The sequence below is a fragment of the Tilletiopsis washingtonensis genome, assembly GCF_003144115.1.
Source record: "Tilletiopsis washingtonensis strain MCA 4186 unplaced genomic scaffold FA09scaffold_25, whole genome shotgun sequence".
Taxonomy (NCBI): domain Eukaryota; kingdom Fungi; phylum Basidiomycota; class Exobasidiomycetes; order Entylomatales; genus Tilletiopsis; species Tilletiopsis washingtonensis.
Genome location: NW_020312022.1, coordinates 121,982 through 148,954, shown reverse-complemented (window position 1 = coordinate 148,954; position 26,973 = coordinate 121,982). Strand labels below are relative to the sequence as shown.

Here is a 26,973-nt window from a genome sequence, read left to right as displayed (position 1 = left end):
ACGAGGGTGCTCGAGCGTGAGAGCGCAACAGAGGCTGCCGCAGGACACGCAGAGGCGAGACTGCGACGAGTCGTGGGTGCTGCAGAGCGCAGCGAAGAGGCGAGGCGGAGGGTGGGACAGAGGAGAAGAGGGATGGAGAGGAGCGAAGCCAAGGTGCAAGACGGTGCGGCAGAGGCCTCGACGGTGTGTGCCGATGGTCTGCAGCTGCGTGACGGGCCGGACGTGGCCTGGCTGGCGGGCAGACAGGACGTGAGCCCGAGGAGTGGAGGGCTGCCGAGGCCGGCGCCGGCAATGAAGGCAGCCGTACAGCGCAGCGGAGGCCCCAGGGCGATCCTCGGGGCCCTTGGACGTGTCGCGACGGACAGCTGCACGGCCGCCAAGGCCGCAGACCTGCAGCACCACCGCTCGCACCTGCCCTTTCGCCTCGCCGCATGCCCACATTGAGCCGGCAAGCGCGACTCACAGTACGCTTGCCTCTCGACTCGGCAGGGCGAGCTTCACAACATCTCGACGCGAGCCCGGAGAAGGCAGACGCGTCATGCTGGGGCTGCGCTAGGCGACAGCGTGCGTGTGTTGCTCTCCACCTGCGAGCATTCCATAGGGCGTGGGTGGCGTCTAGCCTTGCTGTCTCACTCGACGCATCAGGAATCGGACCCTCCTACAGCCGCAGAGACCCCCGACTGCAGCGCTGCTGCTGTGTTGGGGCTGTGCCTCCGAGGCCAGCGACGTCCGAGAGATCAACACACGCGTCGCGGCCGGGCGGAGTCGCCTGCCGCCCGAGCATATCCCACAAAGCGAAAGTCACCTCGCGCAAGGCGGAGCCACGGAGCGATGACAGCCTGCAGCATGCAGCGGCGGAGCGTCTCATTCTCCGTGGCGGCTTGCTGTTGTGATGGGCAGAGAGCGTTCGGCGGGGCCGGCCATCGGCAGCAGGCGCGGTGGCGTCTTCCATGGCATGGCCGCATGCCGCGCGCCGCAGGGCCGTGCCTGCGTCGAGGGCCTTGGGCGCAACTTGGCGCCGCCGTTCGGTGCTCGGAAGCGACGATCGAAGCCTCGGGCGAATAAGCATGGCCGCAGCATCACGGCAGCAGCATCAAGAGGCACAACCGTCGCGTGCAGCAGCGGGCAGAGCAGATGCAGGTGCAGGTCGGACGCACGGCGCTGCGTGCCTTGGCTTGCCGCGCTGCGCAGCCGGCGCGGCCCCGAGGGCGCGAGCTGACGTCCGCGCGCAGGCGGCGCCGAGGAGCGAGGCGAGGCAGCGCAACGGACGGGCTGCGGCAGCGACGCGTCGCGCCGGCACGCTCGTGCATGGCATGCGCCGTGGCTGACGCTGAGCGTCGAATCGCATCGCCTCGATGCTCAGCGGAGCCAGGCTCCCGAAGCGCCGGGACCCACACACATATACAGCGCTCGGCGCAGAAGCGGCGTCCTGGCGCGCAATTTGCAACGAGCAGCAGCGCCGCCGACGGGTGCGCTGCTCGCTTCGGCCGAGCCAGCCGGCCGCGCGAGCTGTGGCGGCGCATGAAGCATGAGCGGACGCCGAGCACCGCCTTAGCGCCGGCTGGCAGGGTCCCACGCCAGCGAGCCGGACCCTGAGGCAGGACGGCTGCGGGCAGCGCAGCACGAGCTCTCGTCTGCGCTCCTGTCAGCCACGTGCGCGGCCGAAGCGAGCCGCTGCAGGTGGCGTTGATCCGAGGCCAGACGGCACGGCGCATCAGCGTTCAGGGCTTGGGCGCCATCTCTGGTGACCACGTCGCTTCGATTGCGTAAGATGTGGGTGTGTGGGTATCGCGTGATGATGACAATGCGGGTCGTGCTTAGGCCTCTTCCGCCTGCTCGCCCTCGTGCTCGAACAGGCCCAGTGCGCGCGCCGCCTTCTTGGCGCCCTCGACCGCCGGGCCGTCCATCTGCCCGCCAGGAGCAAAGAGAGCCACAGCGCGACGGGCGCGCATCTCGAGCGCACGTTGTGCTCGCGCCTCGCTCCAGCTCTCCAGCTCGGCGGCCTTGATGCGGGCGCTCTCGAGCAGCTGCTCGGGCAGGCCGGCGAGGGCGGCACAGTGCTGCGGGCGCGCATGTCAGCGTGTGCGAGTACTGGAGCCAGCGAGCGACGCACAATGCCGAATGACTTGGACGCCAGGCCGGGACGCAGCTTGTAGAGGAAGGTGATGTCCGAGGTGGCGGCGCCCGGACGCACTGCCTCGTCGAAATCGTCGTCGAACTCATCCACCTCGACATCGCGCGCGCGCTCGATGACCGCCATGTGCTTCGCCTCCAGGCTCAGGCCAGCCTCTCTCTGCGCCAGAGCGCCGAGGGCAAGGAAGTGCGTGACGAAGAGCAGCTTGGCTAGTGCGGAAAGATGCGGTCAGCTGGCGCTTGCGCCGTTCAGCTAGTGAGACTCACGTCGACCGGTCGGGCGGGTCAGCAGGTGCACGAGCACTGCATGGGCGACAGCTTGGCCGTCGAATGTCGACGTGCCTCGTCCGAGCTCGTCGAGGATGACGAGACTGCGCTCCGTGGCCGTGCGCAGGATTTCCGACGTCTCGCTCATCTGCAGCAGGGTCAGCCTGGGCATCATCGAGCCGGACGAGATGACGCACCTCGACCATAAATGTGCTGCGTCCCTTGGCCAGCTCGTCGCTGGCGCCCATGCGCGTCAGCACGGCGTCGTGCATGGAGAGATGCGCCGAGTCGGCGGGCACGTAAGAGCCGATCTGCGCCAGTACGACCTGGCATCACGGTGTCAGCAAGTGGCACATCGTTGACTCTCGGCTGCATCTCACGAGTAGCGCGATCGCACGGACAGTGGACGACTTGCCGCCCATGCTGCGGAGGGGCTATGTCAGGCGCGGCCAATCGTCTCTGCTCCGCGCACGGCACTCACTTGGAACCGGTCAGCAGCACGCCGCGCGCGTCGTCGCCTCCGAGACAGACGCCGTTCGGCACTGAGAAGGGGCTCAGCTTGCGTCAGAGGGGCTCGACAGGTGAAACTCACCATAGTCGTCGACGAGCGCCTCGCTGACAGGATGGCGGAAGCCCTTGAGCTGCAGCACGTCCTTGCCGGTCTCGTCGAAGCTGAACGCTCGGCGTCAGCAGTGTCTACTAGGCTCTCGCGGCGAGGGCACTCACGTCGGGCGGACCCAGCCAGGCAGGAGAGCGACATTGGCAAGCGAGACGAGCGCGTCAAGCGTGGCCAAGCCGAAGACAGCGTCGCGCAGGATGGTGTAGTGGTCGTCGCAGAGCGCCTGCACGAAGGAGCGGTAACAGCGGTCTGCCTCCGACGCCTGCATGCGCACGCTTGAGCAAGGCACGTGTCTGCACAGCAAGAGACTTACCAGCGTCTCCACGGCAGCATCGCGCTGCCGGTGAATCTGGAGCACCGTCGGCGTATGGAAGCGGACGTACTTCTGCGTCGCGCTGACGCGCGTCCAGTCGGCTGGCATCTTCTTGGCATCGGCGCCGGCACGGATCTCGATCAGATGGGTCTCGTTCGAGACCGTGGCGTACGACAGCTTTGGCATGCGGAGCTGCTTGCGCAGGTCGACGAGGTGCTCGGCCAGATCGTTCTAGAGGGCCTCAGTCAGCCGCTGACCGCGCTTGTATCGCAACATGGCTCACATCGTAGATCGCGATCTGGCTCTTGAGGTCCTGCAGCCCGGGGTACATCTCAGGGTCGACGAAGAGCTCCGTCTTCTCGTTGGCTCGCGCCTGCTTGAGCGAGATGGCATCGAGTGCGGCTTTGACACAGCTGCGTGCCTTCGGCAGCGCGGCCACAGCATCGTTCAGCACGCTGGAGGGCATGCCGAGGTCCTCGGGCTCGGCCACTGGCTCGATGTCAAAGGCAATGCGGTTCAGCGAGAGCAGCACCGTAGCCAGCTCCGTCGGCTCAGCTCGGCCGTATGACATCCGAGCGAGGCCCTTCTCGAGGTCAGGCAGGCCCTGGAGCAGGCCAGGAATCTTGAGCGTCACCGGATGCGACCCGGCGTCGACCAGGGCCTGGACGGCATCGCCTCGTGCGCGCAGCATGTCCACGTCGGTCAGCGGGCGGCCGACCCAGCGACGAAGCAGGCGTCGGCCGAACGCCGTCTTGCAGCGGTCGAGCAGCCAGATCAGCGAGCCCTAGGCTCAGTAATCAGCCTCGGCAAGTCGAACGCAGCTGCGGCTCAGCACTCACCTTCTCGCGGTAGCCGTCCGAGTTGCGGTAGATCTCGAGGTTGTCGAGCGTCGTGCTCGTGAGCAGCATGACGTTGCGGTCGGCAAAGGAGGCGAAGTTGGGGATGCGGAAGAGATTTTCCAGGCCGAAGCCCTGCAGGTGCTCGATGGCCGCGGCCATGGCAATGAGCGCCAGATGCGGCAGCTTGCTGGCCACGGCGAGAATCTTGCCGGCATCGGTGGCGTTGCTGAGCTGCAGCATGCCCTCCTCGTAGAAGCGCGAGACGCTGCGCCACGCCTCGTCGTAGCCCTTGGGAAAGGCACGACGCTCGACGCGGATGCGGCCGGAGCCCGCAGAGGCCGAGCTTGAGCCGGCGACGTGCTTGATCATCTTCTCCGTCTGCTTGGACAGGCCTTCCGGGATGAGGATCTCTGCGGGCTGCAGATGTGCGAGGCGCGTCTCGAGCTCCTGTGAAGCCGTGTCAGCTCCCTGTGGCCTCCTCACGGCTCGCTTACGCACGCTGCGGACGTGCGTGTCCGAGAATTGATCGAATGTGACCGAGCCTACGTTCGCTTGGATGGCGACGAGACCAATGCAGACGCGATCGTCCGGGCCGTTGCCGCCCTCGAGCCGCTCGACAATAGCTAGCAAGCTGCGGGTAGCCGCAGGGTTGGCGAACCCGGCCTCCTCGCCCATGCCAGCGACGTCAGACGACAGATCGTCCACCCAGGTCGCCGCAGTGTAGAGCGCGGTGACCTTGCGCTCAAAGGGCCCCGACTTGTTCGAGCCGATGGCTTTGAGCGCACGCGTCTCGACCTGAACATGTGTGTCAGAGCGAGCGCATAGGCACGTCTGCCGGTGCTCACCTGGCGCACCACGCCGACCTTGTGCCCAGCCGCCACGAGACGCCGGACGTGGATGTGCAGGCGATGTACAGGCACCATGGCGGCGAACTACGGACCAGTCAGCGCTCATCTTTACTGATAGTGCATGAGACGCACGAGATGGTTGTCCGGGTAGCACATGATGGAGAGTTCGCGCGCGGCGATGCGTGCATCCTCGTTGTAGAACTTGACCTGCGAAGGTGTCAGCACAGTGCAGTCACTGGTGGCTGAAGCACAGCGCACCTTGTATCCCACCTCCACCGCCAGTAGCACGCCAGGGTTCTCCTCCTTCAGAGCCAGGATCTGCTTCTCGAGCGGCGTGTACTCGTCGCCCTTCTTCTTCGACGTCGAGCCCGAGCGGCCTTTGGCAGCAGTCGCAGCGGGCGTCTTGGCTGCGCCACTCGGGGCTGCGTACTTGCCAAAGCGATTCGACGGCCCGGCCTCGTTTGCCTCGTCGGCCACCGCTGCGTCGCTCGTGTCCTCCTCTTCGTCGCTGGCGGCCTCCCTTCCCTGGCGCGTGAGCCGCGCAAGCGGATCCTCGGGGCCAAGCAGCCGCTTGCGGAGTTCGCGCCTGCGAGCCGGCTCTGCCGCGCGCTGCGAGGAGCTCAGCGCCTTCGAAGCCTGGCTCGGTGAAGGCAGCAAAGCTCCGCGTGCCGTCTCGGCTGCAGCCGAGCCCGAGGCATGGGGCGCAGCCTGCGAGGGCTTGAAGCTCCACTCCTCGCGCTGTGCTGCCTTGGCTGCCGCCTTGCGCTCTGCAAGCTCCTGGCGCTCCTGCGCGGTGGGACGCGGGATCGGCCCGGTGCTCGTGCGCGCCACCTTTGCCGGCGGCTGACCCTCGCTGGAACGGCCGGGCCCAGCGGCCTCAGCGGCGGGCGCATCCGCCGCATCGGCGATGTGCTCCTCCTCGTCCGAGGAGAGCTCGACGACGTGGCGCTTCTTGCCGGCCGCCGGCGAGCCGGACGCGGGTGCGGCCTTCTTGAAGAAGCTCGAGATGAGCGGCGTGCCCTGCGGCGGCATGGTGGGGAGCGGGCGGCCAGCGGGCCGGAGTGGAGGAGAGTGGAGAAGAGGAAGAAGCAGCGGCTGCTCGCGCTGCGCGCCACTTAACGCGCTCCACGCGTCGCTTGAAATGCACGCGCCAGCCGACTACAAGGTGTTGGTCCCGCGCCGCTACCTGTACCTGTACAGCGACTACAAGCTGCGCCTCGCGCCGGTTGGCTCGCTTCCTCCACACCCTCGCCGCACCAGCCATGGCCGACTCGCTGCTGGTGCCGCTGCACGTCAAGTACATCGCCGCGCTCGCCAAGCACCGCGGCAGCCTGGCGTACCACCTGACGACGCATCTGCGCCTCAACGCCATCTACTGGGCCGCCACGACGCTGCACCTGCTTGGCGCGCCCGAGGCCCTGCCGCGCGACGGCCTCGTCGAGTTTACGCTCAGCTGCTGGGACGACGACGCGGGTGGGTCGTCAAGCTGCCCACCGGCGTGCTCGTTTGCTGAAGCAACTTCACGCAGGCGCCTTTGGACCCTTTCCGCAGCACGATGCGCACATTCTCGCGACGCTCAGTGGGATCCAGGTGCTGGCGCTCAACGACGCGCTCGGCGAGCTGGAGAAGGATGGGCGGAAGGAGCGGCTGGTGAAGTGTGCGTGCCGCGCAGCTCTGACGGCCACATCGCGCTTATTCGTGCCTCGCAGACATCTGCTCGCTGCAAGATCAAGACAGCGGCGCCTTCTTCGGCGACAGCACACGGCTCGAGCAGGACACGCGCTTCCTCTACTGCGCCGTCTGCGCCCTCAGCCTGCTCTCGTCGCTGCACAGCGTATCACGCGAGCGCTGCGTGCGTGCTGTGCTAGCCGCGCGTAACCACGACGGCGGCTTTGGCACGGTGCCGGGCTCCGAGAGCCACGCAGGGCAAGCATTTGTTTGCGTTGGCGCGCTGGCGATTCTCGACGCGCTCGATGAGCTGCAGGGCGCGGATGGCAAGGGCAAGGACAAGCTCGCCGGCTGGCTTTCAGAACGGCAGCTGCCGTGCGGCGGCCTCAATGGCCGGCCACGAAAGCTGGAAGACGTGCGTGCCGCTTCGTGACTGCGGCTTACCTTGCAGCTCACTCCACTGCCAGGTCTGCTACAGCTGGTGGGTTTTGACGGCGCTCGCCATCCTCGGCAAGCTGCACTGGATCTCCGGCACCAAGCTCAGCCAGTTCATCGTCTCGGCACAAGTCAGTGCTGCTCAAGACCTCACCACGCGGTGCGCTGATGCTCCTCACAGGATCCAGACCACGGCGGCATCGCCGACCGGCCCGACAACGTCGCCGACGTCTTCCACACCTTCTTCGGCGTCGCCGGGCTCGCCATGCTCGGCGGCCCGCCGGCGCAGGGACTGCGGGAGGTCGACCCCGTCTTTGCGCTGCCGGCGCACGTCACGCGCCGCATGGGCATCCAGAAGCCGTACCAGCGCCTGCCGGATGCTCCGCGGGAAGAGGAGGCGCAATGACAGGAGGTGCTTCCTCATTCGGACCTGCGTCGCGATCATGACGCCGACTGCGGCCCCTTGTACCTGATTTGATCCTCATCACTTTTGGCCGCAGCCTCAACGCCCCTGTGTTGCACTCGTCGCGCGCAGAGGAGGCTCATTCCCTCTTACACGTCGGGCACGCAGAGGCAGCACCAGCCGCCAACTCTGCCGCTTACGGATCCAAGACGCCGTGGCAACCGCCGCGCCCGTTCCCACCAGGCGGCAGACGGTAGCAGCAGAGGCAGCGCGGACTTGCTTGGGAGAGGCTCTCAGCGTTCTGTCCAAGTCTCAGTGCCCTTCGTGCTGCGGCGACGCCGAATGGCGTGCGGTGCTGTCACAGCCGCAGCCGATGGCAGCACAGCCGGCATGCAGCAGCCGCGGCCGGCAGTGCAGGCGCGCAGTCACAGCAGCTGCTCATCGAGCCGCGCCCATGCCGCGTGCTGTGCAGCTCTGAGCGGCCGACCGGCAGCAGCATCGCCTCGTTGGCATGCACCACCTCTCGCAGCCGGCGCCGTCGGGAGGGTGCAGCGCAGCCACAGGGCGGAGGCGGGAGGCGAGGCGGGAGTGCGCGACTCCCCAGCTGCGCCTAGCGCGGCGCGCCTCTTTAGCGCTGGCGCAGCGCCACGGCGCCACGTCGCGTGCGGCCCCGCGCGCGGGGAGCTCGAGCCACGCCGACGCCGCATGCGCATGACGCCGCGCCGCAAGCGGCCACCACCCGCGTCCCTGCCTCTGCTCCTCCATCCCGCCGTCCCATCGCTGCCCTCACCCCACCCCATACAGTCTCGCTCTCTTGCACGTCTGTCCTCACCGCAACGCCTTCATCCCGCCTCTCGTTCCTTCGCTGCGCATCTCCCTTCTCTCGCTGGTCGACCCTTGCACCCTCTCGTGCCCTCCCTCTTCCCTCCCGTCCCCTGGGCGCAGCGCCTAGCTCGCAGCCATGCCCGCCCTGCCGCTCCTCTCGCCGCTGCAGACGCGCATCCTCGAGCTCTCTGGCTTTCCTGCGGCGCTCAAGACGCGCGACATTGCTGCTGTCTTTGCGCCGTACGATGAGGGCAGCGCCGCGGGCGGCGTGGGCCCGGGCGCCGGCTTCAAGATCAAGTGGGTCGACGACACGACGGCGCTCATTGTGTTTGACGAGGCGACCACTGGTGAGTGCATGCAGCTGGGATGTGATGCTGCAGAGGCGAGGAAGAGACGCTGGGCGTGCATCGCTGCAAGCTCGGAAGGGTCGTCTTGTGGAGGGCAAGGGCGGCGCCGAGCGGCGGACGCGGAAGCAGCAGAACATCGAGATAGCTGCTGTGCTCCGCCTCTGCGCACCCTGGCGATGCATACAGTGGCGCACGAGCCAAGCGCAGGAAGCGAGAGACCTGTCTCTAGCGGACTGACTGGCCGCCCCTTGGCCCTTACCTCGCGAGCTGGCGCCGAGCGACACTGATATCGCCTTCGTTCAGCCAAGCGCGCCTACCTCAACACCATCATGTCGCCGCCGCCGTCGCTGATGAACTCGACTGGCATCGCCGCCAAGATTCGGCCATACGACGGCGACGATGCGTCTGCGGTCATCTCGAGCGTGGCGAACCGGCCGCGCGGCCGCTCCATCGTCAGCGGCAGCGGCGCCGGCGCCGAGCCGGCATACGGCACGTCGCCGAGCGCCTCGCCGGCGCAGGCGAACTCGTCACCGCGTGCGACCCGCGGCATGCACGGGCATTCGGGCTCGGCGTCGGGCTCGGCCGCCTTCTTTGCGCTGGGCCATCGGCGCACGGGCTCCGGCTCGAACCCGAGCTCGCTGCCCGCCAAGCCGCTGGCCGCGGCGCTCTTCGACGCCGCAAACGGCGGGCCCAGTCCCTCGCACCACCTCGCCAACGCCGTGCGCGCCGAGGAGTCGGCGCACGGGCCCGAGGCGCTGCGCAGCATTCAAGAGGCGGGCGGTGTGCTGCCGCCGGCCGTGCAGTCTGCATTGGCACCGAGCCCACTGGCCGCAAATGAGGCGACGGCGGCGCCGCTGCAGCCGGCAGCGGAGATTGCTGGTGCGCAGCCCATCAAGACGGGCGGCGCAGGCAGCGGACGCATCGGCGATGCGGGAAAAGTGGGTGCCTAGTCGTGCGCGGGACATGAGGATGTGGCCCGCAGGTGAGCAGATGAGGCGACTGCGATGACCCAAGGTGCTTGAGATGGGAGAGGCGGAAGAGAGCTCTGGCTTTCCCACAGTGTGCGCGTGGACTGCCTTTTGGGCCTGCCAGTTGTGCACGCGCCGCAAGCCGCTCGCCCTCTTGCACTCCAGCGTTCGCGTCCTCGTAGCCTGCTGACACGCCGTCTCTGCAGCGTCTCGTCGCCGGAGCGCTGGGCGTGCGCCACCCGAACCTCTCGTCCAGCCGCAGCAGCTCGTCGGGCTCCTCGACGCCGCGCAGCCGCGGCGGCAGTGCCCGCGCCTCGCCGCCGCCGCAGAGCGCTGCGTCCGGCGTGGCCGAGGCACAGCATGCCCTCGCGGAGCTGCAGCTCCGCTCGTAGGGCTGCCGGCCTTTGTCCTGGCTGGTGCCTCTGAGCGCTTCCCCGGCTTCCCCGGGCTCACGATGGCACCACGCTCTCACGCACACTCTCTCTCATCCCTCCCACCCACACGCGACACGCCGCATCATATTCCCGTCCCCTCCACCCTCTCTCTCTCTCTCTTCCTCCGCGCGTCCGCCGGCCCTGTGGCTGGCAGGCACTGCGCCGTATTGCTGCTGTAGCTGGTCTTAATCGCGATTAGGTCGTCTGTGAGCTGTGTGTGTGTGTGTCGGGCAGCAGAGACGGCTGCGGTGCGCTGGAGTCGAGTGCTCGTAGGCGCGCGGCTGCTCGAGCCTCGGCGTCCAAGGGTGGCCCCGCCGCCGGCCGCGGCGCGCGCGCTGCAGCGACGCGCTTGGCGGGCGGCGCGAGCAGCGTCCTTCCCGACGCTCATCACCCGGCCATCACTCCACCCGCTGCTGCTCCCGGCTCCGTCAGCTGCGCGGCGGCCGCAGACGCACTTCGCCCCACTCTTCTCCGTCGCGGCGTCACCGAGCAGTCCGTGGGCCACTTCGCCAGGCCGCTGCCTTTCCTCTGGCTCGCACGCACTACCCCTGCGCGCGCAGTTGAGCACCTGCTGCCAGCATGTCCGCACAAGCGGCAGCGGCCGCATCAACGTCGCGTCCAGCCTCGCCGACGAAGCGCGAAGACGACGCCGCCAGCACGGCGGGTCCCTCCTCTGCTGGCGTCGCTGGCGGCACCTCTGAGCGCGGCGCCTCGCCCACATCGGCGGCCGCCGACAATGCGGCGGCCATCGCGGTCAATGCTGCGGCACAGGCTGCGGCTCTGAAGCCGCGCGACAGCCACGCCAGCGCGCCCACGGACATCGCGCCGGGCAGTGCGCCGTACTGGCCGGGCTACCAGAACAGCATGCTGAGCAAGAGGTGAGTCGTCACACGTCAAGAGACGCGGAGAGGAGGACGAGGCGCAAGGGCTGTGCTGGGCCTCGCAGGCGCCGAGTGGCTTCGGGCACGTGAGACTGGGCTTGGCCTCTCGTCGTGCGGCTATCTGAACGCCCATGCTGACGCTGCGTCGTTGCAGCGGCGGCCCGAACCCGCGCAACCTGCCAGTGAAGCGCTACGACGGCGAGCCGCTGTCGCGTGCGGACCTGCAGCATGCGCTGCTGTGCCATCTCTTCAACGATACGACGCGCTGCTTCACTAATCCGCGTCCGGGCCCCGGCGGCAAGAGCACGGCATCAGGCAGCTCGAGCGCCGTCATACCGGCGACGCCCGTGTACCCGCACGGCCTGGCTGCGGCGTGCGCACGGCCGTCCGACGAGACGCCCGAGGAGCTGGCGGCGTGGCAGGAGCGCTACACTCTCTCGTCGCGCCTGGCAAATGCGTCAGACGCCGAGCGCACGGCCGCCGGCTTGCCCTGCGCCGGCGCCGAGAAGCTCACGTTCAAGGAGCTCTACCTGCACGCCCTCACCTCGAGCGGGCGCTGCACCAAGGCGATGCGCGAGAAGCTCCTGGCCGACGAGGAGTACGCCGAGGACTTCGCCAAGACGTGTCTGCTCGTCAATCTTGGCCGCATCAACACGACGCTTGCTTGTGAGACAGTCGTGGCGCTGCTCCTGCCTCCACCGCTCACCTGATGCATGCTCAGTCTATCCTGAGATGAAGACGATTCTGCGCTCATACCACCCGCTGGCGTGTGTGCAGCGCAACGACAACACGAGGCGCCACATGCAGGATGCGCCACGCATGAAGTCGCTCCTCAAGTCGGTGCTGCTCGACGGCGAGACGCCCGGACCGGCCGGCAGTGCCAGCGGCGTCGGCTCCGGCGGCAACAACCCCGGCGCGAATGCCGCCAAGGCTGCTGCCGCTGCTGTCATTGCAGCGACTGCCGGCAGCAGCAGCGGCGGCAGCGGCGGCTCTGGTGTGGAGCTCGGCGACGCGCCCGGCACGCTGAGCGACCTGCTGGCGAAGCGCCGCAAGTTTGCCGGCAGCCGGCATCCGGTGACGAGCATCGTGACGCTCCTCTTCATCCTCACGGCGCAGGCCAACGACATCACCATGCTCCACTTTGCCGCGCCGCACGACTTCTGGACGATCTTCTTCCCGCACACGCGCTATCCGGTGCCGGCGCGCCAGCGCGCCAAGTCGTTCCTCTGGCTCATCTGGCATTACCTCGAAGGCCCTATTGACGCGGTGACCAGCGACGGGCCGGCCAACCCCTTCGACGACGCCGCTTCTGCCGCCGCGATGAAGGACGCGCGGGCGACGCGCGCATCGATTACCACCGAGCCAGAGCGCAAGCGCGCATACTGGGAGGGCGCGTGGCGCGGCGTGCGCAACCCGGAGTGGGAAGACTGGAACAAGAAGCGCAAGGCGGCAGCTGCCGCCGCTGCCAGCTCTGCCACGGCGGACGGCCCTCCGGCCGCCAAGAAGCAACGCCGCTCGCCTGACTCTGCAGCACCCGCGGCTGTTGATGGCGATGGCGATGCGCAGATGGCGGACGCCAGCACGTCCGCAGTCAAGAAGAGCGAGGAGGAGGAGAAGGCGCCAGGTGCTGAAGAGGAGCTGGCGCCGCCAGAGTTCCTGCACCGCATCCTCAGCCCGCACCTCGACGTCATCAGCATTCCGGAGTCCGCCGCCGAGAACGTCGACACGGACGACGAGCGCTCGTGGGCGCAGGAGATGCGCGACGAGCGCACTGCATTCCTCGTGCGCTTCCAGGCCGAGGAGGGCGCACGTCTGGCGGGCCTCGATCCGTCGAAGGTTGACCTGGACGGGGCCAGTGTGCGCGGCACGCCCGACGTGGGCGGCGAAAGCATTCCGGCGGGCTCTGCTGCTGCAGCAATGGTCGCCGCCGCAGCAACTGCAGCATCCAAGGGGAAGCAGAAGCCCGGCGGCAAGCGCACTGCGCTGCCCATGGGCGGCGGCTCCTCGTACCCGCTGGCGAACATCCTCGCCGCCGCCAAGGACGCCAATGGCCTCACTACGGGCCCGGGCTCCGTCGCCGGCAGCGTGGGCGTCTTCGATCCCGAGGCGGCACGTCTCGAGGCCGAAGAGGCCGCACGGCGCGAGCGCGCCGAGCGCGCGCCTCCGAACCTCTGGCAGCTCAACCTGCGCGTGCCGGCGGCGCCCAACGGCGCCGCCCGCAACCGCAACATGTCCTCAGCGGCCCACTTTGCCGCGCAGGCGGCGTCGCTCTCGCTGCCGCGCATCGCGTGGCGGCGCATCTTGGAGCGTGCCCGCCGCGGTGTCGGCGAGGCGAGCTACGAGAGCGACGACGACGAGGTGGCCGAGGACGAGGCGCGCGACGGTGAGCCGCGCCAGCAGATGCCTGCATACGCCGCGTCCAGCTGACACACCCTCTCTCAGAGCGGCCGCGAGGCGAGCTGAGCCGCGTGCTGCGCTGCCTGCGCGATGTGCGCACGATGCGCGACGAGCTCGAGCGGCCGGCGTGGTCGGCGTTCGACGAGGACGCGGTGGCCGCCGCGCTGCAGGGCGACGACACGCTCGTCTAGAGCCCAGCCTCTCGATGTCCCTCCTCCTACTGCGTCTCCTCCTTCATGTCACTCCAGCACCTGTCACACACACAACACTGAGTCGAGAAAGTGGGGATTGACGCATGGACAAGAGACACATGTGGTGTGATGAGGTCGGCAACACGAGGGGCACTGATGGCGACGAGAATGCGCGCGCGCGGAACGAGATGTGGAAAGGGTGGGAGCGACTGAAAGGACCGTGGGGGCGGGTGGGATGGGGCAGGCGAGACGAGCGGCCGCACCAGCTCTGAGTGAGCGAGATGCGGGGCGCCAGAGCGGGGGAGAGGCGAAGCGGTGGTGGGGATGGGAGGGCCGTGGCGGGCCGAGGGGTGGAGGGTCGTCGCGGAGGTCGTTACGGAGGTCGTGGGATGCAGGACGTCTCGCCGCCGCAGAGACTGGCAGCGGCGGCGAAGCGATGAGACGCAGGAAGATGGAGGAGGCGCGAGCAGAGAAGACGCGCGAGCGTGCAGGGAGAGGAGCGGAACTCTATCGTCCTTCATGTATGCCTCACGTCTCTCCTGGCCCGCCCGCGCGTCCTCGTGACGAGTGCGTTGAGAGAGAGGGAGAGGGTTGGGGTGTCGACGGCAGCCGGATGACATCCAGCGGCGCCCTCGCGTTGACACGCGGAAAGTCCCGTCCCTCTTCTCACGGCGGCGCTGCCGCCCGTCTCCCATCCGCGCACGGTCCATCGACGTCCGCACGCCGCGACGCTCGTCGTCGGGCTCGGATCCTGCCGTGCGGCGGCGATCTACCACATCCTCCTCGAAACGCGAACTTGCAAGACTTGCGGAGCTGCCGCGACGCCGGCTGGCGGCGCGGTCACGCGGGGCCAGCCTAGTACCACTGCTGCTTCTCGGCAGGGCGCGTCTGGCGCACCGACGAGCCCGGCTGGCCCTGCAGCTGGTACGAGTTGCCGCCCTGCTGCGTGATGCGCGACGCATCCTTGTGCGCCTGTGCCGCCGGGTCCTCCTCGTCGCCCTGCGCCAGCACCTTGCGGCGCGGCAGCTGCGCCAGGCCCTGCTGCGCGCCTCCGCCGGCGGCGCCGCTGCTGGCCATCTTCTCTGCCTTCTGCGCCTCGTCGGCCGTGCGCTGCTGGATGCTCCAGTCGAAGATGTAGTCGTACTGGAAGCCCTCGCGCACGAAGAGGTCGCGGAAGAGCTTGCGCAGGTACGAGTAGTCCGGCTTGTCGTCGAAGCGCAGCGAGCGGCAGCAGTTGAGGTAGATGGCCATCTCCGACGGGAAGCCGCGGCACAGCAGCTCCGTCGGCGTCGTCATCTTCTTCTCCATGATGCGGTCGTACTTCTGCTTCTTCGTCGCCGCCTTGAGGCCCTGCCACGGCAGCGAGCCGCGCAGGAAGTACATCAGCACGTAGCCGAGCGACTCGAGGTCGTCGCGGCGGGATTGCTCTGCGGGCGGGAGCATGTCAGCAGCGAGCTAAAGGGATGGTGTCGTGGCGCGCATGGTGCTGCCTCTGGCCAGCGGTGGCCTCGCTCGGACACAGCGCGCGTAGGTGGACGCATTGTCACGAGGCGCAGCGCAGCCTGAGCAGTGTGCGTGACGTGCGGGTGCAGACAGAGCGCAGACGTCGCTGTGCACATCGCGCGCACTCCGTTCGGGCGCAAAGCGCGATCGCACCACGCCTCGCCGCTCTCGCTCTCCAACTCCACCTCCGCGCGTCTGCGCAGGCCACTCACCGACACCCAGGTGCGTGTTGATCGACGTGTAGCGCGCGGTGCCCGTGAGGTTCTTGTTCTCGCGGTACGGAATGTGGAGGTGCGTCTTGGGGTCGCGGTACTTCTTTGCCAGGCCAAAGTCGATGACGTTGACCTGGTTGCCGCGCTTGCCGATGCCCATGAGGAAGTTGTCGGGCTTGATGTCGCGGTGGATGAAGTTGCGCGAGTGGATGTACTCAATGCGCGAGATCTGGGCGCGCGATGGCGTCAGCCGTCGTGTCCGAGCGACTCGCGACGCACCAGTAGGCGAGGTGCGGCCGCAAATCTACAGCCCTCGCCGTGGCGCCAATGGTCCACGTCCTGACCGCTCGCACACCCGCCGCGCCACTCACCATCTGGTCCGCGAGCAGCAGCACCGTCTTGAGCGAGAACTTGCGGTTGCAGAAGTTGAAGAGATCCTCGAGCGACGGGCCGAGCAGGTCAATGACCATGGCGTTGTAGTCGCACTCCTGGCCGTACCAGCGGACAAAGGGCACGCCGACGCCGCCGGCGAGCGTCTTGTACACCTTGGCCTCGTACTCGAGCTGCGGGTGCTTGGCCTTGATCGACTCGAGCTTGATCGCCACCTCCTCGCCCGAGATGATGTTGATGCCCAGGTAGATGTCGCCGAACGAGCCGGAGCCGATCTTCTTGCCGATGCGGTACTGCGCAGGCAGAGTGGTCAGTCTATGCGCGGCGTGGTCATGCGGCATGCGTGCGTGCTCACCCTGCAGAAGGAGAAGTGCGAGAAGGGTGAGGAGAGGGTGGTCAGATTGTCAGCAATGCAACGCAAGGGGCATCGGGCAGCACGACCAAGACCGAGCAGCGCAGCAGCAGCTGCACCCGAGCGCATCGCTGCGAACGACAGGACATCGACGCAGCGAAGCAGCCGGACAGCTGTGCCAGCGACGGCGAGCAGATGGCTCGCTGTGCATCGAGCAGGTGCAGGCTCGTGCGCGCCGTTGCGCGCGGCGCACGGTGCTGCGCCTGGCGACCACTCGCTCTGCGACGTGCTGCAGGGAACAGCGCACTCGGGACACGCTCGTGCATGCGAGTGCGCCGTCGCCTCCTGCACCTCGACGAAGCGTCTGTCGTGGCTGCGCCGTGCGGCGGGCTGACTGCGCCATCCCCCGTGCCAAAGCGCATCGAGGGCCCGAGCCGACCGTGCCGCTCGAAAAGGCCGCTGAGCAGCGTGCGATGGCCGAGGCAGCGACCGTGTGGGCGAGAGGCAACGCATGTGCCGAGCTTGCCAGGCAGCGAAGTGCGTCTCGCAGAGCGTCTGCGCCGGCAGCTGGCGGCCGCTCGCTGTGCCAAACACGCCAGCCGCGGCGCAGCCTGCAGCGCCCGGCAGTGGCCCTGAGCGAGGCGTCGCCGCTTTGCACATGCCATGTCTGCTGCCTGTGGACTCGCTGTGATGCACCGCAGTGCTGCGTGGCTGTCGCCGGTGGTCTCTGCTGAGGCCGATGGGCGCGTGACTCACTTGCCGCCGACACGGAGATCCATGATGGGCTAGGGTCGAGAGGGGGCGGTGGTAGTGGGTGTGGCTGTTGTGCTGGCGGCGAGCAGCAGCAGAGACAGGTCTGTGATGGTCAGTGAGTGTGAGCAAGTGCGTCGTGTGTGATGCACGCAGTGTGGGCCACGCACAGCGCAAGGCTCGGGAGAGTGCAGGCGCGCGCAGCGGCGGAGAGCGTAGAGAGGGCTGCGCCACGAGGTGTTTGGGCGGCGAGCTGGGCGCGGCGCGAGCGGGAGATGGGGGAGAGGAGAGGAGCGCCGAGGCAAGACGCCGTGCGCAGGCGTAGGTGATGGGTGCGACGGTACGGCGGCGGGGAGTGAGAGGAGGAGTGGGTAGAGGGACGAGCAGCAGACAGAGCGAGATGCAAAGCGCACCGCCGCGCCGCCGCCGCAACGGACAGCCAGCGACGACGACAGCGGGCGCGGGCAGCAGGCAGCAGCACGCAGCACGCAGCACGCAGGGCGCAGGCAGCACGCTCAGCGACCGACACCGCACCGCGCCGCGCCGCGCACGCCAGCAGCACGCACGCCGCACGCCGCCCGCCGCGCGCTGCTGCATGCATCTCGCTCCTAAGGCGAAGTCAGCTCAGCCCGAGGGCCAGGCACACCGCCAGTGTCGCGCCCGACCCGCCCGCCGCCGGCCGCAACCGCTCGCTGGAGGGCGTGTATTTGCGGCACTACAACTTGCGCCCGGTCCCACCCTCAAAGGCTAATTCGGGCCACTCGGATCTGTATTCGCGCCAAGGTGCGCGAACGTGCTGCTCGCCGTCTGGCCGCCCCTTGGAGATTTGCGGCGCACAGTCTTCGCCACCAGCGGCGAGCACGGGCCGCTTAGGCTTGGAGTCGGGAGCGCCGTCTGGTCCCTGGTGCGGCGGTCTGTGCAGTCCAGTCCATGCTGCGATGGCCAGCAGAGCGGTGCCGGCGCTGGCGGTGGGCGCAGGGCGTGGCGCGCGAAACGCCCGGCGCGCCTGAGCTGCGTCTGCGCCGCGCCGCCGCTCGTCAAGGGGTCACGCTGCCTCTGCTTCTTGCTGGCTGCGCAGCACCCGAGCAGCGCTGCGTTTATGCTCGATATCTCGCTCTAGCTGTGCTTGTGCCATCGCGCGCTGCTCGCAGCCGCAAAGGGCCCGTGCGGTGGCGACGAGTCGGGGCATGACGATCTCGCCGGAGGCTCGTGCACGCCGAGACAGCGGAAGATCGAGCAGCGGATGCGGGGTCGGCAAGGCGATCTGCTCTCCACAACGTCAACAAGGCCTCGTCAGAAGCTCAGCGCTGGTCGACCGTTCTGCTCGAGGCCCTCGAGCCAGCGGGGTTGTGCCCGTGTTGGCACTCTAGCTTGCCTTGTCTGCGGACCATCAGCAGGACAAGAGGCAGCACTCGAGCCTTGAGGTGCCACGGCGGACAAGGCACACGCACGCACAGACGCCTGCTGAGACAGCTCATTGGCACCTCTGCATTACCCCCGCACTCTCGCCGCCCTGTCTGTGTCAGGTGCTGCGCACGAGTCACCATGACGGACGCTCAGGCCGGGCAAGGGAGGGGCGAGGGCTGGACGAGGGCGGGTGGGAACAGCGTCGGGGTGGGCCGAGGCGCGCGCGTGCGACTCCCGGTGCGCGTCTGCCGCCACGTGGAGCCGAGGGGCTTTCTCTGCCTGCATGCAGCGCCAGCACGGCGCTTGGGCTGGCGCTGGCCCCGCCGCCGCCGGCAAGAAGTTGGCTCGGCGGCGGCTGGCTGGCGCTGGCCGAGGAGGCGCGAGGTGCAGCGCTGCAGGGCGCGCATCTCCTCTCGCTCTGCGCCGGCAGGCGAATTCCTGGCGCGGCGGCGGGCGCGCTCCTTCTTGCCACCCTCCCCCCTCCCCCCTCCCCTACCCCGCCCATCCTCCCCCCCCATCCGAACCGCCCATCATGGTGCGTCGTGCACACCTGCGCTGCGCTGCGTGTGCTGCATGCGCCCGTGCTGCTCTCTGCATCGCTGCCAGTGCGCCGAGTGCCGGTGCAGAGAGAGGGCGATACGGCGTGCAGACACGCAGCTCAGCGCAGGTGCAGAAATGTGTGCGAGCCCGAGCTGATGCCGTGCTGTCCCGCAGGTGCTGTTCACCGTTGACGAGGTGAGTGCTGGACAGTGTGCACGGGCAGCAGAGGCCGCCGTGGTGCTCACACCCCGCGCCAGATCCGTGGCCTCATGGACAAGCCCACGAACATCCGCAACATGTCCGTCATTGCCCACGTCGACCACGGCAAGTCGACGCTCACCGACTCGCTCGTGTCCAAGGCCGGCATTATCGCCGGCGCCAAGGCCGGGTGAGTGCGCGTGGAGAGGGCAGTCGAGACGTGGCGCTGACGTGCCCGCAGTGAGATGCGCTTCACCGACACGCGCGACGACGAGAAGGAGCGCGGCATCACCATCAAGTCGACGGCCATCTCCATGTACTTCCCCATGGACCCCAAGGACCTGACGATGATCTCGCAGAAGTCGAACGGTGCGTGCGCGCGCCTGCGTGTGCCGAGGCACGCTCACTCACCCGCGCACCGCCAGGCAACGAGTTCCTGATCAACCTCATCGACTCGCCCGGCCACGTCGACTTCTCGTCCGAGGTCACGGCCGCGCTGCGTGTCACCGACGGCGCGCTCGTCGTCGTCGACTGCATCGAGGGTGTCTGCGTGCAGACCGAGACGGTGCTGCGCCAGGCGCTGACGGAGCGCATCAAGCCCGTCGTGTGCCTGAACAAGGTCGACCGTGCGCTCCTCGAGCTGCAGGTCACCAAGGAGGACCTCTACCAGAGCTTCCAGCGCACGATTGAGAGCGTCAACGTCGTCATCGCCACGTACAACGACCCCGTGCTCGGCGACTCGCAGGTGCTGCCCGAGAAGGGCACCGTGTCGTTCGCCTCGGGCCTGCACGGCTGGGCCTTCACGCTCATCCAGTTCGCCAACCGCTACTCGAAGAAGTTCGGCGTCGACAAGGAGAAGATGATGAGCAAGCTGTGGGGCGACAACTTCTTCAACCCGAAGACGAAGAAGTGGACGACGAAGGGCGAGGACGCCGACGGCAAGCCGCTCGAGCGCGCCTTCAACATGTTCATCCTCGACCCCATCTTCCGCATCTTCGACTCGGTGATGAACTTCAAGAAGGAGGAGACGGCCAAGATCGTCGAGAAGCTCGAGATTCCGCTCACGAGCGACGAGCGCGACCTCGAGGGCAAGGCGCTGCTCAAGGTCATCATGCGCAAGTTCCTGCCCGCCGGCGACGCGCTCCTCGAGATGATCGTCATCAACCTGCCGTCGCCCGTGACGGCGCAGCGCTACCGTGTCGAGACGCTGTACGAGGGCCCCATGGACGACGAGTCGGCCATCGGCATTCGCGACTGCGACGCCAAGGGCCCGCTCATGCTCTACGTCTCGAAGATGGTGCCCACGTCGGACAAGGGCCGCTTCTACGCCTTCGGCCGCATCTTCTCCGGCACCATCCGCTCCGGCCCCAAGATCCGCATCCAGGGCCCCAACTACGTGCCGGGCAAGAAGGACGACCTCTTCGTCAAGTCGATCCAGCGCACCGTGCTCATGATGGGCCGCTACATCGAGCCCATCGAGGACTGCCCCGCGGGCAACATTCTCGGCCTCGTCGGTGTCGACCAGTTCCTGCTCAAGAGCGGCACGCTCACGTCGAGCGAGACGGCGCACAACATGAAGGTGATGAAGTTCTCCGTGTCGCCTGTCGTGCAGGTCGCCGTCGAGGTCAAGAACGCCAACGACCTGCCCAAGCTCGTCGAGGGCCTCAAGCGCCTCACCAAGTCGGACCCGTGCGTGCAGGCGTGGATCAACGAGACCGGCGAGCACATCGTCGCCGGTGCCGGTGAGCTCCACCTCGAGATCTGCCTCAAGGACCTCGAGGAGGACCACGCGCAGATCCCGCTCAAGATCTCCGACCCCGTCGTCGGCTACCGCGAGACGGTCATGGCCGAGTCGAGCATGACGGCGCTGTCCAAGTCGCAGAACAAGCACAACCGTCTCTACATGACGGCTGCGCCGCTCGACGAGGAGCTCACGCGCCTCATCGAGGACGGCAAGATGACGCCGCGCGACGACTTCAAGGCGCGCGCCCGCATCCTCGCCGACGAGTACGGCTGGGACGTCACCGACGCCCGCAAAATTTGGTGCTTCGGCCCCGAGGTCACGGGCGCCAACCTGCTCGTCGACACGACCAAGGGTGTGCAGTACCTCAACGAGATCAAGGACTCGTGCGTCGCCGCCTTCCAGTGGGCCACCAAGGAGGGCCCGTGCGCCGAGGAGCCGATGCGCGGCGTGCGCTTCAACATCCTCGACGTGACGCTGCACACCGACGCCATCCACCGTGGCGGCGGCCAGCTGATCCCCACGTGCCGTCGCGTGTGCTACGCCGCAGCCATGCTCGCCGAGCCGGCGCTGCAGGAGCCGCTCTTCCTCGTCGAGATCCAGTGCAACATCGACGGCCTGGGCGGCATCTACAGCACGCTCAACACGCGCCGCGGCCAGGTGTTCCACGAGGAGCAGCGCCCCGGCACCCCCATGGTCACCGTCAAGGGCTACCTGCCCGTCGCCGAGTCGTTCGGCTTCAACGCGGCACTGCGCCAGGCCACGGGCGGCAAGGCGTTCCCGCAGTGCGTGTTCGCGCAGTGGCAGGTCGTGAACCCGAGCAAGTACGACGGCCTCGTGACGAGCATCCGCACGCGCAAGGGCCTCAAGCCCGAGGTGCCGCCGCTGGACACGTACTACGACAAGCTCTAAGTGGCTCGCCGTAGTTAGACGGTGCATGCTCTCGCCCACCCACACGGCATGCCCCGCCCAGCCCACCCTCTCCCCACGCCGCATCTCCCGTCCGTCGTGTTGAAAATTCAGAGTGTTCTCCCATGCGACTGTGTGACGGCTGCGATGTGGATGCGTGTGGTGCGAGGGATGCAGACCGCGCGGCGAAGGTAGAAGGGAGCGAGGCACGGTGCATGATGGCGGGGCGGTGCGATGCTGCGAGGTGACGCCGTCGTGCCGTGCCGCGCCCGTGCGCTGCTGGCGGGCGCAGGCACGGCGCGGCAGCGCAGGCGCGCCGATTGGCGGGCGCGGGCGGAGCTGCTGGGTGCTGGACCCCATCGGCGAGCCGGGTGGCCGGGCCTGCTTCCTGCTGTCATCCACCCCGCAGCCATCGCCGGCTCGTTCTCTCCTTGCCCCGCATCCACCACCAGCCATGATCAACCGCCTCGAGGCTGCCGTCAACGGCGGCAAGCCGTTCAGCTCCGTCAGCGTCTGGATCGACCGCCTCAGCGCAAACTCGTATGCCGAGGACGACTACGAGGGGTGCGTGCGGCCCAGGGAGCGTGCGGGCGGCGGTGGTGGTGCGGACGACAGACGACGATGACAGAGCTGCTCGTACCTCGGCTATGCTGTCCATCGCTGGCACCACCGTGCTTGCTGCCCGGCCCTCCACGCACGCGGGCGTTTCCAGCTGACACAGTCTCTGCCAAAGCGTCCCGGAGCTCGTCGAGGCCATCAACATCCAGTCGACGGGCCCCGCCGAGGCGTCGCGTGCGCTGCGCAAGAAGCTCAAGTACGGCAGCGTGCACGGCCAGAAGCGCGCGCTGACGGTGCGTCGCAGTGGTGCGCATGCCGTGTGGAGAGGCTGGCGCTGACGCTGGGGTGGAGCACAGATGCTGCGCGCGACGGTGGAGAACTGCGGCCCGCGATACCAGAGTGAGTGCATGACAGCCAGTGACAGAGGAGCCACAGCAAAGCAGCGGAGTGCAGATGCAGAGCATGCTATTCGCTCTCTTGCGAGGGTCCTGAGCCATCCAGCTGGGCATCGGCACGCTGCGCTGGACAGACTCTCACGGCTGAGCTGCCGCTCACACTGCCCCTTCTGCGCGCCTCTCCAGCGTCCTTCCTCGACCCGCAGCTTGCCGACCGCATCAAGCTCATGTCGCAGGACCCGCTCGTCGATGCCTCGGTGCGGCGCAAGCTCATGCGGCTGCTCGCCTCGTGGCAGAACCAGTACAGCTCCGAGCCGACGATGCGGCACGTCGCCGGCCTGTACGCGGCGTGCGGCGGCGGACGCAAGTCGGACGCGCAGGCCAAGAGCGAGGCCGCCGAGGCGTACCGCAAGCGCAAGGAGGAGGAGGAGCGCGAGCGCCAGGTGCGCTCCGACCGCAAGGCCGCCGAGCGCCTGCAGAAGGAGGAGGATGCGAAGCGCGCCAAGAACAAGGGCGCGCCGCGGCAGAAGTTCGACTTTCAGAAGGTGAGCAGAACGTGTGTGCTCAAGAGACGTCGCCTGATCCTCTTCGCTCCAGGAAAAGCCGATGATCCTCTCGAGCCTGGCCACGAGCCAGCAGGCCGCGACGTCGCTCGTGAATGCGCTGCAGCACGTGAACCGCGAGAAGGAGTCGGTGGCGGACAACGAGCGCGTGCAGCGCTACCTGGCCCAGGTCAAGACGGAGCGCAAGAAGATTGTGCGCTACGGTGAGTGCGCCCTGTGCTGCGCTCGCTTGAGCAACCGCTCACGCCAGGCGTACAGTGCAGCTTGTGCGCGACGAGGAGTTCCTTGGCGGCCTCATCTCGGCCAACGACCAGATCATCCTGTCGCTGCAGCTGTACGACAAGGTGCGTAGCAGATCGCGCCGGCCGTACGGGCGCTCTGCTGACTGCGTTCCACCCTCAGCTGCTCAAGCCGGCCGACGCAGACAGCGACGAAGAGGCGCCGCTGGCGCTCATTGATGATACGCGCAGCGCGGCGCAAAAGCAGCGCGACCGTGCCGAGGCCGAAGATGCGGAGATCGAGATGGTGCGCAAGCGCATCGCCGCTGCGCGCATGAACGCGCCCGACGGCGAGCTCGACTTGCTGCAGGACCGGCAGCGCGCACGCATCGAGCGCCACAACAGCTACGTCTCGAGCGTGCGCTCGGGCGCCGAGGGCGGCGGTGCGATGCGCGACCTGATCGATCTCGACTTTGACAACGCCGGGTGAGTCTTCGCAGCCAGCCTGCACTTGAGATGTCCGTGCTCACTCCTTGCGCGCGCGCAGACCGAGCCAGCCGGGCATGACGCCCTCGCGCTCCACGGGCCAGCACAGCACGCTCTCGGACTACAGCGACTACGGCTCTGACTCAGACAACGACGTTGCGGCGCAGCGTCTGGGTCCAGGACACGGCATTGGCGCCACGGGCCGCGAGCGTTGGGGCCCCACACCCGGCTCTGCTTGGCGCGACAGCGACCAGGAGGAGGAGGAGTACGAGTGGAACGCGTCGCACCGCCCCGAGATTGGCGAGGCCGAGCTCGACCCCTTTGGCGACGACGCCGAGGCGCAGGCCGACTTTGACCGCATCGTCGCGCCCGAGCGGCAACGGCAGGGCTATGCGGCCGTGTGAGCGTACACGGCTCGTCGACGTCAGCCCAACGGCAAGCCGCGCAAAGGCGTTGCGGCCTGCCAGATACCCTTCCCTGCCCCTTCCGCTGCCTTCTCGCTTCGTCCAGCCAATACAGTCTTCAGATCAATCAATTGCACGCGTCGAGGCGGGAGATGAGCGGGACAGGGATATGAGGACAGACACAAATGAATGAGGGGCATCCCGAGCGGCACGGCGAGGGAGAAGCAGCGCGCTTACGCGTGACACTCAGGCCTGCACCTGCGCGCCCTCGTCCTCGGCGCGCTTCTTGAGGTCGAGCGGCTTTCCGTCGGTGGCGCGGCGCCACACGTCCCGCACGTCGTCGACGAGCGACTCGAAGTGGCTCTGCGAGTCGAGCGAGCGCGTGATGAAGATCTTGTCGTCGGCGCCCGAGTTGATCGGCTCCTCGAGCGGCGAGATCTGCAGGAACCTGCAGGGAGAGAGCTGTGAGCCGGGCAAGGACGAGTCAGCGCAGGGCAGGTGTCACGCACTTCTCGTAGATGGGGCCGAGGAGGTCCAGTCCGGGCTTGAGCTCTGTGGCGGCAGGGTCAGAAGGCGTGCGCACTTGCTGCTCTCGGCCGCACTCACCAAGCTCGGGCGTCGACGACTCGACAATGGTCGAGACCTGCGCGACGTACAGGCCGTTGGCGCAGATATTTTGCGCGCTCGAGAGGCAGGCGACGTAGATGTCGTGCTTGCGGCCGACCTGGTTCTGCGGGATGATGAGCTGCACCGAGTCGGCGTTGTCCGTGTTGGGGATGGGGTGCTTGAGGAAGCAGATGGCGCGCACGACCTTTGCCGTCTCGCGCACGAGCGGCGTCTTCTTCTCGCCGACGCCGGCGCGGAAGTACGACGGGTCGCCAATGACCATGTCGGCATGCACCGTCTCGTCGCCGCAGCGCACGCCGCTGAACTTGCCCGTCTCGGCATCAACGACGATCTCGTCGACCTGCTTGTCGAGCATGTACGTGCCGCCGTAGATGGCCGAGAGACGCGCAAAGCCCTGCGGCAGCTCGCCGAGGCCGTACAGCGGGTAGATGTAGGGCGACTTGCCGTAGCGCGCCATCGACGACGTGTACAGCAGGATGCGGTCGTACGTCTCGCGCGCCGGGCGCTGCAGGTAGCTGAGGCGAGGTGTAAGCCCGCGCAGCGAGAGCAGCGCGCAGGCCTGTGCACTCACGCATCGTCCTGGTGCAGCGCCATGGCGTGGCCGATGAAGTCGCGCGTGCCCGCCTCGAGGCCGAAGTAGTCGTAGATCTTCGTCATGGGCGTGCCGTCGAGGTCCTGGCCTGCGTAGCGAACCCGCATCAGTCATGCGCCCACGTCACCACCTCTTTCTACGCACCCTGGTGCGTGGCCGGGTCCTCGTCGCGCCAATTCTGGATGAACTCGAAGAACTTCTTGGCGCGGCGCTTTTCAAACAGGCCCATGAGGCTCGAGCGCACGGCCTCCATCTCCGTGGCCGGCACCTTGGCGATGCGCCCGTCGCGGTACACGTACGAGGCGGCAATCTGCTTGAACTCGAGGTAGCGCGTCACGTCGGTGTGCACGAGCATCTTGGTCAGCTCGCCGTTGGCCATCATGAACTTGGGGATGAGATCGATGGCGTAGTCGCGGTCGCTGTAGGAAGGGTCAGCGCTGCTTGGCGAGTCGCCAGCAACAAGTCTGGCTCCATCGTGCGGAGCGCAGCCCTGCACGCACGCAGGCAAGCGAAGCCTCGCCGGCGACAGAACGACAGGAACCGGTGCGGCAGGGCGCCACGCCCACCAAGCTGCTCGAGTCCAGGTTGCCAGCTCACCACCTGTGCTGCTCCGCTGGCGCTCAGCACGCCTATCCTGCTGCCGGTGCCCGAGCGTGCGCGGCCCATGCACTGGCCTCGCGGCCGCCTGCGCCCTCTCCAGCAGCGTCGCCCTGGCACACATGCCGGCACACGTAGAGACAAGGCTGTGCCGCACTGCTCTCTCTGGCGTGTCCTGCCAGGCTCTCACCCCTTGCTGACCCACCGCGCACAGCCTCGCCGGCCTCTCTCTCGCCAACCTCTCTCTCGCCGCACTCACCGGCCGATGTCCTTCGGTGGCTCCTGGCCCTCGCGGAAGCGCGCCCAGAGCTGCGTGAGATTGAGGCTGGCGGCGTCTGCGCCGTAGTAGTCGTTGCGGTCCATGTGCAGCACCTTCTTGCCGTCGACGGAGAGCAGCGCCGAGAGCACGCACTCGCTGACGCCCGTGCCGAGGATGATGGCGTCGTATCTGCGCGCGGGTCAGCAGTGCACAGAGCATACGCCACGCAGGACGCGGAGATGCGACGCACTTCTCGTCCATGGTGGGTGAGGCTGGGTGGGTGAGGAGGGATGTGGAGTGGAGCAAGGCCCGCCGCGCTGCGCAACACGCGCCAGATGCGCCCGTCAGCGGCGGCAGAGGCGCAGCAGCGCTGGCGCCAGCCGACAGCGAGCGCTCCTCGCCGCTCCGCCGCCACGCGCGGCGGCGCGCCCCTGCATCGCTGCCGCTTCCGGCCTCGAGACCGCCCCTCAGGTCGAGCACACCAGCTGCCGCAACTGCTTCCTGAGCGGCTGCTTGCGCAGAAGTGTAGCACGACGATCTTCTCACGCCTGCGCACCAGCGGCATGCGTGGCGCAAGCTGCGTCAAAGGCCTGCTGGGAGCGATGGGCGCGCTGTCGGCGGCTGGCCTGCGGGCCGTCCGTGCGCACGGGCGCCGGCTCGGCTGCTTCCTCCCAGTCCCGCTCGCAGGCCAGCGGAGAGCGGTG

At 67.9% G+C, this 26,973-nt stretch overlaps 9 protein-coding genes across 9 annotated transcripts; 6 read left to right on the top strand and 3 right to left on the bottom strand.

Moving 5' to 3' along the window:
• Window positions 1-1,817: 1,817 nt before the first annotated feature.
• Window positions 1,818-6,087, bottom strand: FA09DRAFT_323148 (hypothetical protein; the record flags this gene model as incomplete). Its single annotated transcript, XM_025741077.1, has 15 exons — window positions 5,278-6,087; window positions 5,152-5,226; window positions 5,017-5,103; window positions 4,670-4,966; window positions 4,172-4,618; window positions 3,616-4,116; window positions 3,333-3,563; window positions 3,127-3,281; window positions 2,993-3,072; window positions 2,882-2,942; window positions 2,781-2,823; window positions 2,598-2,726; window positions 2,401-2,548; window positions 2,114-2,343; window positions 1,818-2,060 (listed from the first exon to the last, which is right to left on the bottom strand). Exons 1-15 carry the CDS (start codon window positions 6,049-6,051, stop codon window positions 1,818-1,820), a joined length of 3,501 nt encoding a protein of 1,166 aa, XP_025595303.1. The 5' UTR covers window positions 6,052-6,087.
• Window positions 6,088-6,281: 194 nt separating this feature from the next.
• On the top strand, window positions 6,282-7,717 carry FA09DRAFT_353332 (rab geranylgeranyltransferase; the record flags this gene model as incomplete). The annotated part of the gene is made up of 5 exons (XM_025744836.1): window positions 6,282-6,492; window positions 6,548-6,676; window positions 6,729-7,102; window positions 7,155-7,253; window positions 7,304-7,717. 5 exons carry the CDS (start codon window positions 6,282-6,284, stop codon window positions 7,526-7,528), a joined length of 1,038 nt encoding a protein of 345 aa, XP_025595302.1. The 3' UTR covers window positions 7,529-7,717.
• Window positions 7,718-8,297: 580 nt separating this feature from the next.
• Window positions 8,298-9,996, top strand: FA09DRAFT_332442 (hypothetical protein). Its single transcript, XM_025743457.1, has 2 exons — window positions 8,298-8,697; window positions 9,001-9,996. The coding sequence occupies exons 1-2, from the start codon at window positions 8,487-8,489 to the stop codon at window positions 9,645-9,647; spliced, it is 858 nt and encodes a 285-aa protein (XP_025595301.1). The 5' UTR covers window positions 8,298-8,486; the 3' UTR covers window positions 9,648-9,996.
• Window positions 9,997-10,475: 479 nt separating this feature from the next.
• Window positions 10,476-13,685, top strand: FA09DRAFT_332441 (hypothetical protein). Its single transcript, XM_025743456.1, has 3 exons — window positions 10,476-10,977; window positions 11,135-11,646; window positions 11,702-13,685. Exons 1-3 carry the CDS (start codon window positions 10,679-10,681, stop codon window positions 13,405-13,407), a joined length of 2,517 nt encoding a protein of 838 aa, XP_025595300.1. The 5' UTR covers window positions 10,476-10,678; the 3' UTR covers window positions 13,408-13,685.
• A 738-nt stretch (window positions 13,686-14,423) lies between these two features.
• On the bottom strand, window positions 14,424-16,154 carry FA09DRAFT_326781 (kinase-like protein; the record flags this gene model as incomplete). Its single annotated transcript, XM_025741225.1, has 4 exons — window positions 14,424-14,995; window positions 15,284-15,512; window positions 15,655-15,966; window positions 16,029-16,154. The coding sequence occupies 4 exons, from the start codon at window positions 16,152-16,154 to the stop codon at window positions 14,424-14,426; spliced, it is 1,239 nt and encodes a 412-aa protein (XP_025595299.1).
• A 1,356-nt stretch (window positions 16,155-17,510) lies between these two features.
• FA09DRAFT_157363 (hypothetical protein) lies at window positions 17,511-18,021 on the top strand. Its single transcript, XM_025739216.1, has one exon. The coding sequence runs from the start codon at window positions 17,706-17,708 to the stop codon at window positions 17,964-17,966; it is 261 nt and encodes an 86-aa protein (XP_025595298.1). The 5' UTR covers window positions 17,511-17,705; the 3' UTR covers window positions 17,967-18,021.
• A 658-nt stretch (window positions 18,022-18,679) lies between these two features.
• On the top strand, window positions 18,680-21,637 carry FA09DRAFT_332438 (putative EFT2-translation elongation factor eEF2). The gene is made up of 5 exons (XM_025743455.1): window positions 18,680-18,717; window positions 18,897-18,917; window positions 18,980-19,110; window positions 19,162-19,289; window positions 19,346-21,637. The coding sequence occupies exons 1-5, from the start codon at window positions 18,715-18,717 to the stop codon at window positions 21,571-21,573; spliced, it is 2,511 nt and encodes an 836-aa protein (XP_025595297.1). The 5' UTR covers window positions 18,680-18,714; the 3' UTR covers window positions 21,574-21,637.
• Window positions 21,638-22,024: 387 nt separating this feature from the next.
• Window positions 22,025-23,794, top strand: FA09DRAFT_302137 (hypothetical protein; the record flags this gene model as incomplete). Its single annotated transcript, XM_025740394.1, has 7 exons — window positions 22,025-22,134; window positions 22,304-22,421; window positions 22,485-22,527; window positions 22,710-23,068; window positions 23,121-23,289; window positions 23,345-23,430; window positions 23,489-23,794. 7 exons carry the CDS (start codon window positions 22,025-22,027, stop codon window positions 23,792-23,794), a joined length of 1,191 nt encoding a protein of 396 aa, XP_025595296.1.
• Window positions 23,795-24,440: 646 nt separating this feature from the next.
• FA09DRAFT_335472 (rab GTPase activator) lies at window positions 24,441-26,530 on the bottom strand (the record flags this gene model as incomplete). Its single annotated transcript, XM_025743770.1, has 7 exons — window positions 24,441-24,642; window positions 24,704-24,746; window positions 24,801-25,336; window positions 25,393-25,501; window positions 25,558-25,832; window positions 26,270-26,458; window positions 26,520-26,530. The coding sequence occupies 7 exons, from the start codon at window positions 26,528-26,530 to the stop codon at window positions 24,441-24,443; spliced, it is 1,365 nt and encodes a 454-aa protein (XP_025595295.1).
• Between the last annotated feature and the right edge of the window lie 443 nt (window positions 26,531-26,973).

Bases quoted from the DNA above. Each gene is read 5' to 3' on its own strand.
- FA09DRAFT_332442 (XM_025743457.1), top strand. From the start codon at position 8,487: ATGCCCGCCCTGCCGCTCCTCTCGCCGCTGCAGACGCGCATCCTCGAG. The intron at 8,698-9,000 runs GTGAGTGCATGC...GCCTTCGTTCAG, and splicing joins GTTTGACGAGGCGACCACTG to CCAAGCGCGCCTACCTCAAC.
- FA09DRAFT_332441 (XM_025743456.1), top strand. From the start codon at position 10,679: ATGTCCGCACAAGCGGCAGCGGCCGCATCAACGTCGCGTCCAGCCTCG. The intron at 10,978-11,134 runs GTGAGTCGTCAC...GCGTCGTTGCAG, and splicing joins AACAGCATGCTGAGCAAGAG to CGGCGGCCCGAACCCGCGCA. The intron at 11,647-11,701 runs GTGAGACAGTCG...ATGCATGCTCAG, and splicing joins CATCAACACGACGCTTGCTT to TCTATCCTGAGATGAAGACG.
- FA09DRAFT_157363 (XM_025739216.1), top strand. From the start codon at position 17,706: ATGCTGCGATGGCCAGCAGAGCGGTGCCGGCGCTGGCGGTGGGCGCAG.
- FA09DRAFT_332438 (XM_025743455.1), top strand. The intron at 19,111-19,161 runs GTGAGTGCGCGT...ACGTGCCCGCAG, and splicing joins ATCGCCGGCGCCAAGGCCGG to TGAGATGCGCTTCACCGACA. The intron at 19,290-19,345 runs GTGCGTGCGCGC...GCGCACCGCCAG, and splicing joins GATCTCGCAGAAGTCGAACG to GCAACGAGTTCCTGATCAAC.